We start from the raw sequence: 17,833 nt of genomic DNA, 5'->3' as shown, positions 1-17,833 counted from the left end.
AACATAATTTATGTCGTACATAAATTAAAATAACGTAAAGGGATATATATTTATTACGTAGAAATTGGTACCGTGCAATTCACATTTTTACACGTAATTATGTAATTTACGTACTTTTTATTTATAATATATCTATATTCGTGCAAACATTTATTGTTGATTTTTATAATTTAGAAATAGAGTCAAACAATGGATAAGGAAGTATCTCAATCTTTGAATGAAAATAAAATTGGAAAAATGCCATGGCCAGCATATGCAAAGATATTTGAATTCCAAGAAAAACTTGGAAATGACAAAAATTTGGCATTTTTGTGCAAAGTTTGCATCGGCAAGAAAATCATACATGCAAACAAAACTTCTACTTCCAATTTAAGAAAGCATGTGAATGTAAGTCTCCTTTATTAATATGTTCTTTTATTAACAAAATTGTTGCTATTTACATAAAGTTAAGATTATTTTTTAGTATTGATGGATTATCATACATCGAATTAAATCTATATTTTTATATATAATCATTGTTATTCTGATAAACTTAGAGAATAAATATGACTAAATATTGAAAGCAGAGAATAATAAATAATAAACAAAAAATACCTAATTTGTTTATTGAGAAACGATAATTTTTTGTAAGACAAAGAAATTAATAATTAATAATATAATTGAATTACAGACTCTTATATATTTCAAAACAATTACAAAAAATTAAGTAAAAACATAAAAAGCTATTAAGAGTCATAAATATATTTGCGCACTGTTGACAGCGTTGACTCTTAATAGCCTTTTATGTTTTTACTTAATTTTTTGTAATTTTGTAAGACCTTCTACACTCAAATTTTTCGCTTATTTAAATTAAAAAAACCTATTATATTAAAATTAATTTTTTTGTAAAAATTAGCAAAGACTTCTCGTACCTTTAATTTGGAATTTGTTTTCAATGCTATTCAATCTTAAATTAAATATATATACAATAGTAAGTATAAAAAATTAAAGCTAGAATAAGTGAATGTTTCTAATTTAAACAATTTATAATATTTATAGGTAAAACATCCACACATGCTGGAGATCATAGATAAAGAAAAAATTAAATTGTTAAAGAAACGTCCAAATGAAAATTCCGAAAATAATAATCCAAATAAATATCATAAATTGGAAAGATGGGGCGCTGGGAGTTCAATGGCTACTCAGAAAGGACTGGATAAAGCAATACTACAGTTTATTGTTGAAAATGTTCAACCTCTGTCCATTGTAGATAGTCTATCGTTTATAAATTTGATTAGAATTGGACTTCCTTCACATATCAATATAATGTGTAGAAAGACATTAAAAGAAAAACTTTGTCAAATGTATCATACAATGAAGACTGCCCTAGAAAAAAAGTTGATAGGAATAGAGATAGTTGCGACAACGGCAGATTTGTGGAGCAAAGGAAAAAGGTATAATATGTGTGTATAACTTATATATTAATAAACTTTATTGAAAAATAATGCCAAAAATGAACTAACAACAATGGATATTAAAATAATATTAATTGAATTTAATGTATGATATACATTAAAAATTTAAGCGAAACTAGTTTTGACTTTACAAAGTCTTTATCAGTCGTATATGATTTACAAAATATGAATTAATTTAAACGTAATAAAGATTAAATGTCGCAGAGATAAAAATTGATAGTCAAACAATTTAATCTTTTATTATATGGTATTTAAGTTAATTTGTATTTTGTAAATCATATACGACTTATGAAGACTTTGTAAAGTCGAAACTAGTTTCGCTTAATTTTTAATCTACCATATTAAATTTAATTAATATTATTAACATATTAAATTTAATTAATATTATATTAACAATATTTTAACATCCATTATTGTTAACTTGTGTTTGGCCGTTTCTCTCGAGAGCTTATATTGTAATTTCAATAACGAACATTATTTTATTTTATATTAGCAAGTTAAATAATTTGAATAAATTCTTTGCAGTGTTTTAAGACGCTGACTAGTATAATAGGTTGTATTCCGACATTTATTACAAGTATTTAAAATTTATAGTGTATGTGACATACGTTATAGATTTTTAGTACTGTCAGTGAATGTTAAAACGTAGGCATTATTAAAATTATCGCTCAATGTAATACAATTTGTGATATTACTTTTAGTCGTGAAACGTTGCGTTTCAAGTCCGACAAAATGAATCGCCGCAGTTTATTAGAACTGAAAAAAATGTAGTAATATTTACTTAGAAAATATTATTAAGATTTGTAATACATTATATGTATAATAAATATATATACATTATTGTTTAATATTTCGTTAATTAAAATTATATTTGTAGAAGTTACTTAGGCATAACTGTACACTGGATTAATCCTGAAAATTTAGAGAGAGAATCGGCTGCACTAGCTTGTCGCAGGATAAAAGGCAAACATACATATGACGTTTTAGCTCAGGCAATTAATTCAGTCTTTCTCGAATACCACATCCAAAATAAAGTATGTGCTACAACAACTGATAACGGAACAAATTTTGTTAAAGCCTTCCAGTAAGTTTATGGTTATATATTTTAAATTAACGACTCCTTTTATCTCCTTGTGTGGAGCATAGGACGTCTATAGACCTCTTTTGTCCGAGGCCTATATTCGTTTCTCGAATCAGATTGTTTTTCGGATTTGTGGGTGATTGGTCCACAGAATCCTACCTCAGTCAGATATTAGAGACAAATATCTACTGATATGTATACTGATGTATAGGACCTACAGTTTAACGCCGAATCCGAACGGCGCTGATGATCATAGATCTTTTGATCACCAGGTGGAGCCATTTTTTGGCTCATTAAACGCGAAAAATCATCGCGTTTGGGCGCACGTGGGATTGAACTCGGGTCTACAAATCGCGAGTCAATCGCACAGAGCGGTGAGTCACTCGACGCCACATATATTTTATATACTCTTTAAAAAATGTTTTACATTATGTTTTTTAATATATTAATAGATATATCTATATAATTAATATAAATAAAATGTAATTAAATACTACATATGTAATTAAATAAAGTATATAATTAATATATATGATGTTTTAATGTAATTTATAAATAAAAATTATAGAAGTTTCCAGAAGGATGAAGATGAAGAATCTATTAATACAGAATTTCATAGTCTAAGTGATCTTTTGATTACTGATGTGGAAAATATAGATTCAGAAAGTTTATTTAGTCTTCCACCACATCATAGATGTGCGAGTCATACACTGAATCTTATAGCAGTGAAAGATTCTGATAAAGCACTAGACAGTGATGCTGTATACAAGAAGAAATATAGAATGACATTCGCAAAACTAATAAAACTTTGGAATAAGCAAAATCAGTCGACACAAACAGCTGATAAAATAAAGGAAAATTTGGGTGTCTATTTAAAAACTCCTGTAATTACCAGGTAAGAAGATTTTTTTATTGCAGAAGATAGTGGGTTTGTATTCTGAATCTTAGCTTAGCTTATTTTTTCCCTTAGATATTGGCAGTTCGGAATACACCCAGTAAATAAGAAATCGATTTAGTTTTAAGACTGATAATTGATGTAACGCTTTTATCAGCGCGTCGATTGGATAATAAACGTTAGGTCTTTTTCATTAGCTCTGATTATAATTTTGAAATAAAAATTGATTATGAATATTAGTCTTAGATTGAATAGGTTTTATATTTATCTACTATCATCTCTCTCAAATATTAATCATATTGGTTGAAACATTAATTTCTACTTCTCTTCGCGTTTTTATATTTATCATTACTATATATATATATGTATATATAAATGTCTCAATATATAATAAAAACAGTTATTTAAACTTTTACCTCATTTTCTAATCTTTATTTTAATACAGATGGAACTCTACTTTTGATTCAGTACTACAACTAGTAAAACTTTTGAAAAATGATTCCGAAAAAATTAATCAGTGTCTGGATTATTGCAATTTGCAAAGGCTAACAGAAAAAGAAATTAAATTCCTGGAAGAATATTGTCAGGTACATCTAAATAGTAATGTACTAACATGTAAATTTAATAGAATATATCTCACTTTTTTATTTCGATTAGATTATGGAACCTTTGGCCCGAGCCTTGGATATAATACAGGGAGAAATGGGGATGTATATGGGATTTTTACTACCAGTTCTGAAAACTTTACAAGAAAAAATGGTAAAATTCAACAAAAACGGATTTACCCATTGTCAAGCGCTTATTACGGCTATTCAAGAAGGTTTAAATAAAAGGTACTTTGTTAATTTCATTGTGTTCTGTTATTTTTAAATTACAGTTTTATTACATATATGTAGTTTAAAAAAAAAGTCTCATTCTATATTTTTTCTTGTACATCGCACTTTCTCAGAATCTTTCACCGCGATAAGATTCAATGTATGCCTCATTGTCACACGTTTATAATGTGATAAAAGAGTAAACAAACTTTCTGTATCTATATTTTCTACATCCATAATTAAAAGATACTACTTCCATAAAATTAAAAGGATCACTTAAATTGTAAAATTTTCAAATACATGAAATTACTTAATTTATGGTCGTGTATCAATTGTTCACATCACTAATTGGCTAATTTAAAATAATATAATCGCATTAGTGAAACAGTGGAAAATTACTAGGAACCGGCTGATGTGAGTGGTGTGTGCAATTGAGTTATCTGCAAGTGTGCCACTCCCATTAACTTATATTTAATTTATTTTAGATTCTCGACATTATTTGAGGATAAGAACTTAATCATCGCAAGTTCTTTGCATCCGAAATTCAAGTTAAATTGGATAGACGGACAAAAAAAGGAACAAGCTAAAACTTATTTAGAAGAATTATTTGGTATTAAATCTACTGAAAATTCCCCAGCTAGTGAAAAATCCATCGACGATGACGATTTTTTTCATTTTAACCACCAAACAAAAGAAATCGAATCTTTACAAGAAGAATTGTATCGTTTTTTGAAGTCCAATAATTCTAACGTTAACATGTTAAACGAGTATCATAGAATAAAAAAATTCTTTATTAAATATAACACAGCACTCCCAAGTAGTGCTTCTGTTGAACGAATGTTCAGCATTGGTGGTTCCGTAGTAACGCCACAGAGAGGGAATTTACACGATTTACAATCGAATACCAAATTCTGTTAAAAATTAATAAGAATTTTTATTAACATTTTGGATTAGTCAGGGTTGCCACAAGTCAGGGAAATCAGGAAAATATCAGGGAATTTGCCGTCATTTTTCTTGACAGCTTTTTTTTTCTTTTGGAAGTCGATTCTTCAACGTAAAAACCTGCATTTATGTACAATTATTGGAAAGACCGAGATACATTGCAAAATATGAATTATTCTGGGTCAGGGAAAAATCTCAAAATTACGTCAGTAAATCAGGGAAATGTCAAGATATTTCATGATTGCAAATTTGTGGCAACCCTGTTAGAGCTTTTTGCCAATTTTCTTCTTCAATAAAATTTTTATAACATGTAAATGTAAACCAGTCTTTTTTTTAATTGTCCTAATTACTCTGATGACCCTGTGTATTATATTCTTGTAATCTGTGTAATATTCTTATTTAATATTAGGTGAAAAATAAACGATACACAAAGGCAGTTGGGTAACGTTTCTGAATGCAGCCCTAGTATCGATGCTACTAGTGAAAATTCTGATAAAAAAAGTAACTTAAAAATAACTTAAAGTTATTTCTTCAGTAACTGTAACTGTAACGAATTACTTTTCAGAGTCAATAACTTGTAACGGTAATTAATTACTTTTTGAAAGAAAAAACTGTAACTGTAATTAATTATTTTTACAAAGTAACTTTCCCATCCCTGGTTATCAGACGATCAGTAAGTATTCAATGAGATGCAATGATAGTTTATCGAGAAAACGATTTAGGACGCGATAGGATACTTGCATAAATGAATCTAGATTTCATGATTTAACATGATATAACAATCGTCGGACAATCAGTATTCAATGAGATACAATATTATAGATTCGGAAAAACGAGTTAGAACATTATAGGATATTTATATAAGTAAATCCGAATTTTTTTATTGAACATGATAGAAATAGTCGGACAATTAATATTCAACCAGATACAATGCTTGTTTATTGAGGAAATGGGTTCGAACGCGATAGAATACTAACATGAATGAAACAGGATTTTCGTATTGAACATGATAACAATCATCGGAGAATCAGTATTCAATGAGATATAGTATTATAAAACCGAGTTAAAACACTATAGGATTTTCTTATTCATTATGATAGGCGTAGTCGTATGAAAAATTCTGTATATCCGATTTATACGATCAGATACGAAAAATTTGAACCAAATCTCCTATTTAATATGATAAGTACTGATATAAATGAATAACTTTTTATTAATATACATCTGGATAGGAAGGATTAAGTAAATATTTTATTAAAACAGATGGTTTTAAAATCTCGACATTGAGATATATACTAATACTTAAACAACGTGAATTGCGGTATTCAACCTGATATGAAATGTATAACTGGAATTTAGGATCTATTCACATTAACCACGAATATCTCTTTTATCATATATTGTGATAAAGGTCTGTATCTGGATTTCACGATGATGGATACAGAAAACAGGAACCAAATCCCCCATTCAACTTGATACAAAATTTTCCAATCAGATTCTATCTGTTTTCTTGAGCAGGGAGGTTATTAAAACTTTGGTTAACAGAAAACCTTAGGTTAGAGAGTTAGCAGCACCGTTTCTACCAGTATTGAATCTCGTAAGTTTAACTAAACTTATAACCCATGTGATATAACTGTAGGAAACTCAAGAATACTAAATGCTGATTGGTTCAGTGCTTGCTCTAACTGGCTAAACAGATTTTTTATAAATTAAAATTAACAATAAACCTCCCAGGTCAAGAATAAATTGAGCAATAATGGTTGTTAAATATATCTATAAATTTATTATAATGATAACATTAATATACGGTACGTTTCGACTTCACAAAGTCCTCATCAGCCGTAAAAAAAACCCCTTAAAAGATGAAACCAATTTCCTCTTAAGACATCCGAAATTACTACGATCGCACTATATATCCTAACTGTGCAGATGGTCACACGTTAGTGACAAAGATTCAATACATATCCAGTCAACCAGACCCCCCCCTCCACCCCACCCACATGTTTACATTTCTATCCATCGTCAGAAACACGTTTAAGCAAATGAACATATATGTCATCGAGAGATTCAGTATCCTTTTTCAAATTAATACTATTTAACTGTTCTTTTATAGGTAATGTCTCTGATATTAATCTCTTATTATAATTAGATTCGGAGTCCATAATTTTCGTATTCTTCCAGTCAAAGACATGATTGCACTCTAATGCATGGTTTGTTAAAACTGAATGTCTAGATGCATCAAGTTTTCTATTATTTATATGTTCATTTACTCTAGTACTTAATTTCCTCTTTGTCTGTCTTACATAAGTCACATTACAGTTCTCACATGGAATCTTATATACAACATTATTACTATTACCTTTTTCTTTTTTATCTTTAAGTACTTTAATAAATCTATCCAACTTATTCAAACACCTGTAACCAATACTATAGACTGATTCATTGAACATATGAGTAATTGAATATGTTACACTATTTATAAATGGAAATACGATGAACTTTTTCTTATTTAAATCTTTATTACTTTCTTCCGACTTATCACTGAATGTGGAAGTAATTTTTTTAGTTTGTATCAAATTTTTAATTCGTATACTAAATTGTTTGAAAATTAATTCCAGCGGATATCCATTATTTAAAAGGATTGAAATACATTTTTCTAAATTTTTCTGATGAAATTTAGGATGTGATAGTAATATCGCTCTGTCCACCAGGCCATAAATTGCGCCATGTTCAAACAATTTAGTATACGAATTAAAAATTTGATACAAACTAAAAAAATAGCTAGGATTTTATATTGTACACTTTTGCTGAAAATGACCAAAACCAATGGCCGAAATGTCCAAATATATTTGTACTTTTAAATTATAGTAAAGTATAATCAATATATAAAAACCTATGTAGTCAAACATTATACATTAGTATAAAGGCAAATAGAGTCAAAGTTAGTTATAATTTAACAATACTTATTTAATATCATTCATGATCTAAACGATTAAGAACAATTCCGTATATTCCTTTATACCAATGTATAATGTTTGACTACATATGTTTTTATATATTGATTATTAATTGTGAGACTCGTTAACTTGATATTGTATCTATTAATATTTAAAGTTTTTAAATTTTAATTATAGTAAAGTATATTTTAGAATTTAATTGTGCGCTTGTCTTACTGCGCTGATTCCTAAACAGCCGCTTAAATTATTATTGTTACTTAATTATAAGGAGTCCAATTATATATTTTTTCAATTATTTTAATAATATTATTGATTGTAATTTATTCCCACACACTTAATAATATAATACACATTATATTACTCTTATATAGGATTACACGTTAAATGGGAAATTATATGCAATATACAACAATTGTATACCTATTTCTTAGAGTTTGTTTGGAACGCAGATGAATTACAATAGAATAAATATTGCGCAAGTGGAGTAGTAAATAATCTCGCACGTCAGTACTTGTTGGCAGTGACGATCAATTCGTAAGAGAAAGAAAAATGCATCGCTATATAATTATTAATAATTAGGTATAAAGAAAATTCATCTTTTTACTGTGGCATGTTTTGCCGGCATTTATTCTTCGTGTCTAGCAAATAAATAACTTTTCCCTCGAGCGAGTATAAAGATTACAAAGTTCACGATAGCTGGTCGTTATTTTGTTATGTACATATTTTTAAGTAACTGTTATTTTAAGAAATTACTTTAAGTAACCGCGATTATCAGAGAAAAAAAAATAGTTAACGGATTAAACAGTTATTTGATTTTGTTTTTAAAATCACAATTTTAGAAAATTACCAGATTAGTTTAAAATCTCAATTAACTTGTAATGCGATATCTTGTAATCGTTCACAACTTCAATTGTTTGTTACAAACACTGTGTCAAGATCGAATAACTAATAATTTTCATAAGAACAATAACTGTTTAATTTATAATAGTATTGTGATCGTTAAACATTTAAATTGTTTCCTACAGTATTGCGCGGTAAATTATACATTGTACGTGTTACAAGGTTTCTTTTTCTCAACATTTAAATAGTGATTCTTTATGTACCTTAAACTGCTAAAAAAGAATACATAAAGTTAAAAATTTTCCAACCAAATTTTGAAAAATCAAAGACTTCCTTTTTGGAAAGACTTTATAAATTTAAACAATTTATAACTTCTTTTTACTATAATGGGTAAAATAAATAAGAACAACCACCTCTAGATGTTGAGAAACAGAAACATTATAAATAGAAGATTAGACATTTAATATTGCTAATAAATTTTTATTATTATTTAAAATTATGTAAGCAATAAAATGGATTTTATACATACCAATTACCATCACATTTATTTTTATACATATCTATATTATTATTATAAAAATACATTTAAATTTTTTATAGCTATTATACATTACATATAATATAAATTTGCTTTATTATGTAAGAAATTTAAAGTTTCTAAAAACTGAATGGTAATACAATTTTTTTTTTAAAGTATATCTTATTTTAGTAAAAAAATCATATAAAAAAACATTAAGAAAACAATTATAATATATGCAGTAACTTCTTACATTTGTTATTATAATCGTTTTGTTATTATTTTGATGTAATATTTTTTTTTAATGCACGATTATTTCTACCAATATAGATTAACTTCAATCTCGGTTCAGTTAACTCTTCATCTTTCTAATTTTAAAATTAGTATAATAAAAAAACACAAATTATTAGATTATATTTATGTATTATTTCATTTATTCACTGTTAGTCAACACTTCACGCGCGCGCGTGGCGAATCTTCTGATTTCTCAATATTTAATTCAGCTACTCCCTCCCTTTTTCTTCTTCTTCAACGTCCATACCTGATGTATATATATGTATATCTGCGCGAGTCTCGAACCTGCAGTCGTTATTGTTGCGTAGAAAGATAAAGAAATCTGTTGAGATATACAAATCACGCATGCGTATAAACTCTAGTGTTGTATCACTTTTTCAAAAATGACGCCTTCATTTCACCAACAAATTAGAGTGACTCTCCCTAAACTCGTTTAAACCATTAATAATTTAAACAGTTCAACATCGATTTCAGAAAACTTCGTGAAAAGAAATAAAGAAAACGCATGCCTTTCACCGCCTGAACACGTGTTTTTTTCGAGCGCGCACGACCAAGGCGACGAAACCCTTCTCCGGTTGTTCTTCGTATGATTTCGCGGATCACTTTCTCGTAAGACGCTCGAGTCGCACGAACCGTGTCTAAAAAGAAAAAAAAAGTGTGTTAGAGAGAAAGAGTAAGAAAAGAAAGAGAAAGCCTAGGTAAAAGGAGAAATAGGTGGCGTACTACGACGCCTATTCCTGTAAAATAGTTCGCAAATACATTGCCCGCAAACCACGCAAACTTCACGTCGTCGCGGTGCTGATAGTCACTAATAGTGATTCGACGTCCGACATTAGTAACATGAGCAAAACAACAAATCAAGATGAGACCCATATGACAACGGTAAGATCTTATCATCAATGATTACACGTTATACAAAATTCGTGTATTATCGCAAGAAACGATTATAATGTATGTGTCGAATATATTAATATTCACGAGCTCCACGAACGATGGGAAAGAAAATCAAACTGGAATCTCTCATGTCAAGTTTTATTACAAACGCTTATTTCCACTGAAGCCAATAATCGGGCCGATCAATACTGGTTTTCTTTTCAATTTTTATTTTTTTATTTTTTTAAAGAAAGGAACTATGTCGATCTACACCAATCTGCACGATCGACTTTAGTGGGAACGAACCTTTAGATGTTCTAAAGTTTATATTATGAAATATTATTGATAAGTAATTAACTCGCTTTCTTATTAATACGATTCTCCTTATTATCTTCTGTACAGTCGTTTATACTTATTAACATAATTGTTACATTATATTATTGCATTATGACTCTTATTATATATGTATAATATATATGTATAATATACGACCTTATCTTTTTATACGTGAGGATTCCACAGTTTTAAGATATTTAAATTTTAATATAATGTGCTTTTAAATTAAATACTGTAATGAGCTTTTAAATTAAATACAATTTCTAAAAATATTTTATCAACATTATTTTGGGAAATTTGTAATGTGCAAATGTTGATTATTTCAAAGCGCGGAATTCAATTTAAATCGCGATATTTTTCGAGTTTAAATCAGCGGCATATAATGTATGTATTTATTTATCCCCATCCGGTGATATACGCAAAAAAATATGTATTCTTACTTGATTGCTTGTATTTTAATAAATTATTAGAAATTATGTCGTGTCATACAATCCTAGTAATTTACTAGAACGGAAGTAATCTAGCAAGAATGTATCGTATACCGCTATAGCTAATGTGAAATTTATTTCGTTTCCTCTTTCGGAAATAGAATTCCTCGCGCGTCGCGGTACAAAAATTTTAAATGATTTTAAATGATTTCGATTTAAGCGAAAGAGGTTATTATGAAAAAAAAAAAATATATAATATGTATCATTAATTGAGCCCCTTAGTTGCCAAGTGGCATAAGGCTTATGCTTATAAGGCCGACTTATACCATGTGTCAACTAAGGGGCTCAATTAGAATAACGAAAGTTATTGCGTTAATCCTTTGATAACAGATCAGACTGTAACATTATTAGATAAGCAATATTTTTGAAAAAAAAAAAAACCTAATTGCTGTCTGTGTTCAAAACAGAAGTCAGTGTTTATATATGTGTTGTATATGTATGTATATACACGTTTCTATATGTATATATATAGGAGGGAAATAATTGAAACGTAAAATCTTTCATTTTCCATATATAAAGAATAATATAATGTAAGTACTTTATTCCGTTGCAGTCTGAATTAATTCAAGCTCATGGTTATATAGCTGAGACTCACCAGATTTGCACGGAAGATGGTTATTATTTAACAGTGCATCGTGTACTTCCTAACGATCGAGTACCATCAATGTCAATAAATACTGACATCATAAATATCGATGCAGCTGTTATAGAGAGTGAAAATCATAATTTGTCAGTATCTGCTGAAAGTTATCAACTCTTGGAAACTTCCGGATGTTATATCAGTTCCTCTAGATTGCCAGTTATAATAAGTCATGGACTTATATCTAGTTCTGCGGATTGGGTGCTCCTGGGACCACACAAGGCTCTCGGTTAGTACTTATCAATAAATATAACTATATATTTTTGCATTTTCTTAATTTTTGTATTTATTTTTACATTTTTGTTATTTATTTCAGTTGTTTGATACTCTAACAATAAATACAGTCTGTTCAACAAGAACGGGCTGTTTCTTTGTAGATCGCCAATCGTATTTGGAATCAAGCAATCGTTGTCTAATAGTATTAAGGCTCACATCTATACCCTTTTTTAATAAAAGATTTTTCGCTTGTCGTAATGAATACCCAGGATTCTTCTCAAATATCTTGATGACAGATTTGTCGTCCTTTTTCATCGTTGACCGTTGGGTGCCACGATCAGGCAGGTCGTCGACATTTTTTGTTTCGTTTTGTAACGTTTCACCCACTTCCTGACAAATCCTTCTGACTTTTTCATGTAGCGTCCGGCAGCTGCATACGACATTTTCGCCATTTTCGGTCCTTTTTCGGATGTGTGCAAAGGAACACTGCTTCAAAACGACTTGCATACACATACACAGCACTCATTGTGGTTATTTGCTCAGTCAAAACAAGTCACATTACCCATATAACCTTAAAGCATTCTTCCAAACTGTTCAGAGAAATCGGAAAAATCAAACTTAACATCTGTGCATCATCTATTAATGAAGTGCGGAATCGTACGCTTTTATTGAACAGACTGTAATTATTATTCGTCACATCAGAATACTATAAATATTTTAGAATTTATTAATATGTCATATAACTTTTCATATTGCAGCATATGTTCTTTGCGACAATGGATACGATGTTTGGCTTGCAAACGCTCGTGGAAACACTTACTCCAAATCTCATAAACATTATTCAATCAAAGATAAAGAGTTTTGGAACTTCAGGTAATCAAGCAACTTAAAATAATAAATTAGTAAAGTAATAAAAATGTAAAAAAATAATAGCATTGTATCTAAAAATAATAAATATTTCTGTTACAGTTGGCATGAGATTGGATATTATGATTTACCAGCAACAATAGATTACATCTTAGAAAACACTGGTTGTTCCAACTTGTATTATATCGGTTACAGTCAAGGTGCAACTTCGTTCTATGTTATGGGGAGTGAAAGACCTGAATATAATGCCAAGATCAAAGGAATGATAAGTTTGGCACCTGCAGTATTTTTAGGGAATCAAAAAAGTTCATGTTTGAAGCTTCTTGCACATCTTCACAGTATATGGGAGGTAATGTAATGTTTTTCTGTTATTTTTCTGATTTTTTCACGAAATTACATCATATTATTCGGCTTAAATGTATTTCAGTGGGGATCTTACGTTTGCAACATATATCAATGGTTACCTCGTAATAACTGGCAAAGTTGTATATTGAAGACCTTTTTAAGCAACGCTCCTCACCCGATGACGAAGGGTTTCTGTAATTGTTGGTTTTATCTATTCGGTACCGAACAACTCGATAAATCTATGTTACCTTTAATATTTGGACACTCCCCAGCAGGTTCTTCGGTCAAACAATTCATTCACTTTAGCCAGTTAATAACCACCGGTAAATAATATATAATTCACAATCAATGCATGTATAAAGAATCCTACATCCACGCATTATATGAGAAAAATAACGATTGAATTAGATCCCGGAAAAGATATAAGGTTCAATAACGTTAGTTTTTTAATTGAAGGTATATCAAAGGTGCTCTATGAGCACAAGTTTTATGTCTGATATACTTTTATATTTGATAGTTCAAAAATTATCCACCATTGAGTCTTCTATTCTACAACATTTTTTTTCATCACATTATAAAGCTATAATATACATATATATGTACATATATTATATGTGAAAATTATTAACTCATATTTTATTGGGATCTAATTTTTCATATGATTAGTGCAAGCTCCTATATTGTTTATTAGCATCATATCTTCAAAAGTTATAATTGAAAGCGAGTTCCGATTTTACCCAAGAGTTCTACAATCTTCAGTATTTAAACAAAAAATGTATAATTAAAAATAATTAGATATATAAAAAAGTAAGAATTGAAAGATCGATATATATCATATGATATCGATATATCTTTTGCTAAACGTAGTTCTTATACATATTATACATATAGTATGTATATATGTACATATACATATGTTATACATATATATGGTACATATACGTATACATATACATATAAAAGAACTACGTATGTTTAGCAAGGTAGACACTTTTTTCAGTTTAAAAAATAAAAAGAGTTGTTTATGCTGAGACTTGTACGTTTTTATACACATTCCGAGCCCCGATTCCTGCGGGCGCCGCCTCCTATCCCCCCACTACCCCTGGATACTCGGCGGCCTAGCAGCGCCGCGCGCGCGATCGGCAGCTAGGCCGTCAAAGCCGCTGAGCATCGGCGGTAATGGGGAGATAGAGGAGGCGGCGCCTGCAGGAATCGGCTCGGAATGTGCAGATCTTTACGAGCACTGATATAATCTATGTAAGATATAATATAATTGTTATTTTCCATCAGGATCTTTTCGGAAATTTGATTATGGTACTAAAATAAACTTGACTCTCTATGGATCTACACAACCACCTAAATATACTCTTGAAAGAGTAAAAGTACCTGTAGTGATCTTTTACAGCGAAAATGACTTTATTAATCATCGTACTGTAAGATCTATATGTATAATACTATTTTAAAATGTATACATTTTTATGCTGTATAATATAATATTACTGCGTACATGTATAATACATATATGTATACATAGATATATTATACATGTATTATATTATATCTTATCTTTTACTTCATAACATTTTCATAATTGTTTCAGAATGTCCAAAAACTGGCAGAAAATTTACCAAATGTTATACAAACTGAAAAAATAGCATACGAAAAATTCAATCATATCGATTATCTCTGGGGCCGCGATGCAAGAACAATCTTGTATAACAATATCGTGACTGTAATGAAGAAATTTTGACGTATCGAGATTGTAAACAATTGTTAATTTTGTACTTACATATACAGGGTGTCTCAGAAAGACCGGAAAGTATTACATGAACAGGTAGAACGGACTGAACTGAGTCGAAAAGTCCTCTACCGTTTTGCAATTTTCGCAATAGTCAACGAGATAATAATTGGTAAAAATTATCGAATACGTGCGTCCGCCCGGCCTACTACCGCCAACAGTGTACGTCCATAATAGCTCGATGGCGCGCGGACCGCGGAGAGCGGGGACTGCCTGGCAAGCGCGCCGCTGTCTGAGTCACGACGATTGGGGCTCGCGGCGCGCGGCGTTGTGAGCTGTTGTGAGCAGTGAGCGCTTACTAGACAGTCCCTGCTCTCTATGGTCTGCGCGCCATCGAGTTATCATGGGCGGGTAAAAATGCATAAAAAGGGAGGTCAGCGCTATGACCTTGACCTTGATATATGTTGTCAAGGTCATGATTCTGAGTGACCTCCAACAAGTTTTAACGTAAAAAGTCGAACACGTGCAACAGACATGTCCAACAGTTAGGTTTTATTGAAGGACTTATTTTGTTAATAATTACTTAACGAATAGAGCGAGCGACGGTTAAAACTTGTTGCAGGTCACTCAGAGTCATGACCCTGACAACATACTCGTATATCAAGGTCAAGGTCATAGCGCTGGCCTTCCTTTTTATGTACTTTTACCCATGGGCATACATTGTTGGCAATAGTCGGGCAGACGCACGTATTCAATAATTTTTACCAATTATTTCGTTGACTATTACGAAAATTGCAAAACGATAGAGGACTTTTCGACTCAGTTCAGTCCGCTCTACCTGTTCATGTAATATTTCCGGTCTTTCTGGGACACCCTGTATAAATAACTCAGGAATATTATTATATTTCATGTGTAAACACATAAATTAGTACATTATGTAAAAAAATTATGACTATCTACAAAAATAGAAATACTATTTTTGTGTTTATAATATTTGTATATATTTAAATATGTAAAAATAAAGTATGTTTATATATACAGGAATAATACATTTAGTAGTTTATAAACTGCAGATAGAATACTTATATATTTTTATATGCTTATAAAAGCTTATAAAGGAGAAAATATTTTTGATAAATTTGTTATGTATACAGGGAGGGGGATTTAAAACAGGTCATCATCTGAATAAGTCGCTTCCGCTTGTTTTTAACAATAGAAGAAAAAATGTCAAACAAAAGTTGCTTGGTTTCGAGGGGCACATAATAATGTAACATCAATAATTGTTTTGCGGAAGCGTAAAGGATAGGCAAAGGTCAAATCTGTTTTTTTTTTTAATTAAATGGAATGATATGTTTTTTTTTACTTTTTTTTTGTACATTCTGATAGAGCAATTTAAGATGAATACAATGACTTATAATTGAAGATCATTTAAGGTTACGCAAGGTCAAGGTAAAGAAAAATAATTCTTTTCATAGCACTAGAGAATGATACTTTTCTGCATGTACTTGCGTACACAAATGATAAACGGCGTGTCATACAGATTCTTAAATCGAGAAATAATTTTTTGACATTTTTATAGCAAGGAACTGATAAAGTGCTTAGAAAAGACGCAGTTTTCATTTTTCTTTTTTTGAGTAACAATTGTCTTTACAAAAAACATCTTGGTATATGGATAGATCGATATATTCGTTCGGTTTTTATTAGTAGTGCAAATTTTTTCCGAATATCTCCGATTCTAATTGCCTAATCGGGCAATCAAAATATTTTGGAAAGGTGACAGTCCGCTCTTTTCATCTGTCAAAATTGGTTTCGTTGGCATTAGTTTTGTTTGTGCTACAGGCCTGTGAACATGTCGGAGAATAAGGTGCATTTTCGGCATATTTTGCTTTATTGCTTCAAGAAAGGCAAGCGAGCTGCGGAGGCCCACCGAAAGATATGCGGCGTATACGGGGACGATGCTTTAACAGAACGTGCCGCTCAGAAATGGTTTGCCAAATTTCGTTCCGGAGATACGAGCCTTGAAGATGGATCCCGCAGCGGTCGGCCCACTGAGGTTGATTCGAATGATATCAAGGCACTGGTTGAGCAAGACCGGACGCTAAAGGTGCGAGAGATTGCGGAGGCACTTAAAATAGGTTATGGAACCGTTCAAAAGCATTTGCAACAGCTTGGCTACGTGTTGCGCCTCGATGTTTGGGTGCCGCACAAGCTGACCGAGGAGAACCTGGCCAACCGCATATCCATCTGCAATTCACTTCTGAAGCGGCATGAAAGCGACCCGTTTCTCAAACGAATAGTGACTGGCGACGAAAAGTGGATCATCTACGACAACATAATGCGCAAGAGATCGTGGGGAACCGCTGGTGAGCCGCCGAATGCCACCCCGAAGGCCGGCCTGCATCCGAAGAAGATTTTGCTATCCATATGGTGGGATCATCGTGGTGTTTTATGAGCTGCTTCCTCAGGGAAAAACGATCGATTCGAAGGTCTACTGCACGCAGCTAACGAAATTGAATCAAGCATTGCGACAGAAAC

At 30.8% G+C, this 17,833-nt stretch overlaps 2 protein-coding genes across 2 annotated transcripts; both read left to right on the top strand.

Moving 5' to 3' along the window:
* Positions 1 to 2,429: 2,429 nt before the first annotated feature.
* On the top strand, positions 2,430 to 15,396 carry LOC108773926 (uncharacterized). Its single transcript, XM_018539907.1, has 12 exons — positions 2,430 to 2,434; positions 3,104 to 3,430; positions 3,876 to 4,017; positions 4,088 to 4,263; positions 4,731 to 5,103; positions 10,510 to 10,677; positions 12,046 to 12,361; positions 13,107 to 13,221; positions 13,318 to 13,564; positions 13,643 to 13,883; positions 14,851 to 14,993; positions 15,161 to 15,396. Exons 1-12 carry the CDS (start codon positions 2,430 to 2,432, stop codon positions 15,308 to 15,310), a joined length of 2,403 nt encoding a protein of 800 aa, XP_018395409.1. The 3' UTR covers positions 15,311 to 15,396.
* Positions 15,397 to 17,147: 1,751 nt separating this feature from the next.
* On the top strand, positions 17,148 to 17,750 carry LOC108773925 (histone-lysine N-methyltransferase SETMAR-like). Its single transcript, XM_018539905.1, has one exon. It carries the CDS (start codon positions 17,148 to 17,150, stop codon positions 17,748 to 17,750), a length of 603 nt encoding a protein of 200 aa, XP_018395407.1.
* The last annotated feature ends 83 nt before the right edge of the window (positions 17,751 to 17,833 follow it).

This window comes from Cyphomyrmex costatus, unplaced genomic scaffold, assembly GCF_001594065.2.
Source record: "Cyphomyrmex costatus isolate MS0001 unplaced genomic scaffold, Ccosl1.0 scaffold229, whole genome shotgun sequence".
NCBI classification, from domain to species: domain Eukaryota; kingdom Metazoa; phylum Arthropoda; class Insecta; order Hymenoptera; family Formicidae; genus Cyphomyrmex; species Cyphomyrmex costatus.
The sequence above is the reverse complement of the archived record's forward strand: the minus strand, read 5'-3'. Positions and strand labels throughout refer to the sequence as shown.

Excerpts from the sequence above, each read along its gene's own strand:
- LOC108773925 (XM_018539905.1), top strand. The coding sequence starts at position 17,148 with ATGTCGGAGAATAAGGTGCATTTTCGGCATATTTTGCTTTATTGCTTC.
- LOC108773926 (XM_018539907.1), top strand. Across the intron at positions 4,264-4,730 it reads CAAGAAGGTTTAAATAAAAG|ATTCTCGACATTATTTGAGG; the intron begins GTACTTTGTTAA and ends AATTTATTTTAG. Across the intron at positions 13,222-13,317 it reads AAAGAGTTTTGGAACTTCAG|TTGGCATGAGATTGGATATT; the intron begins GTAATCAAGCAA and ends TTTCTGTTACAG.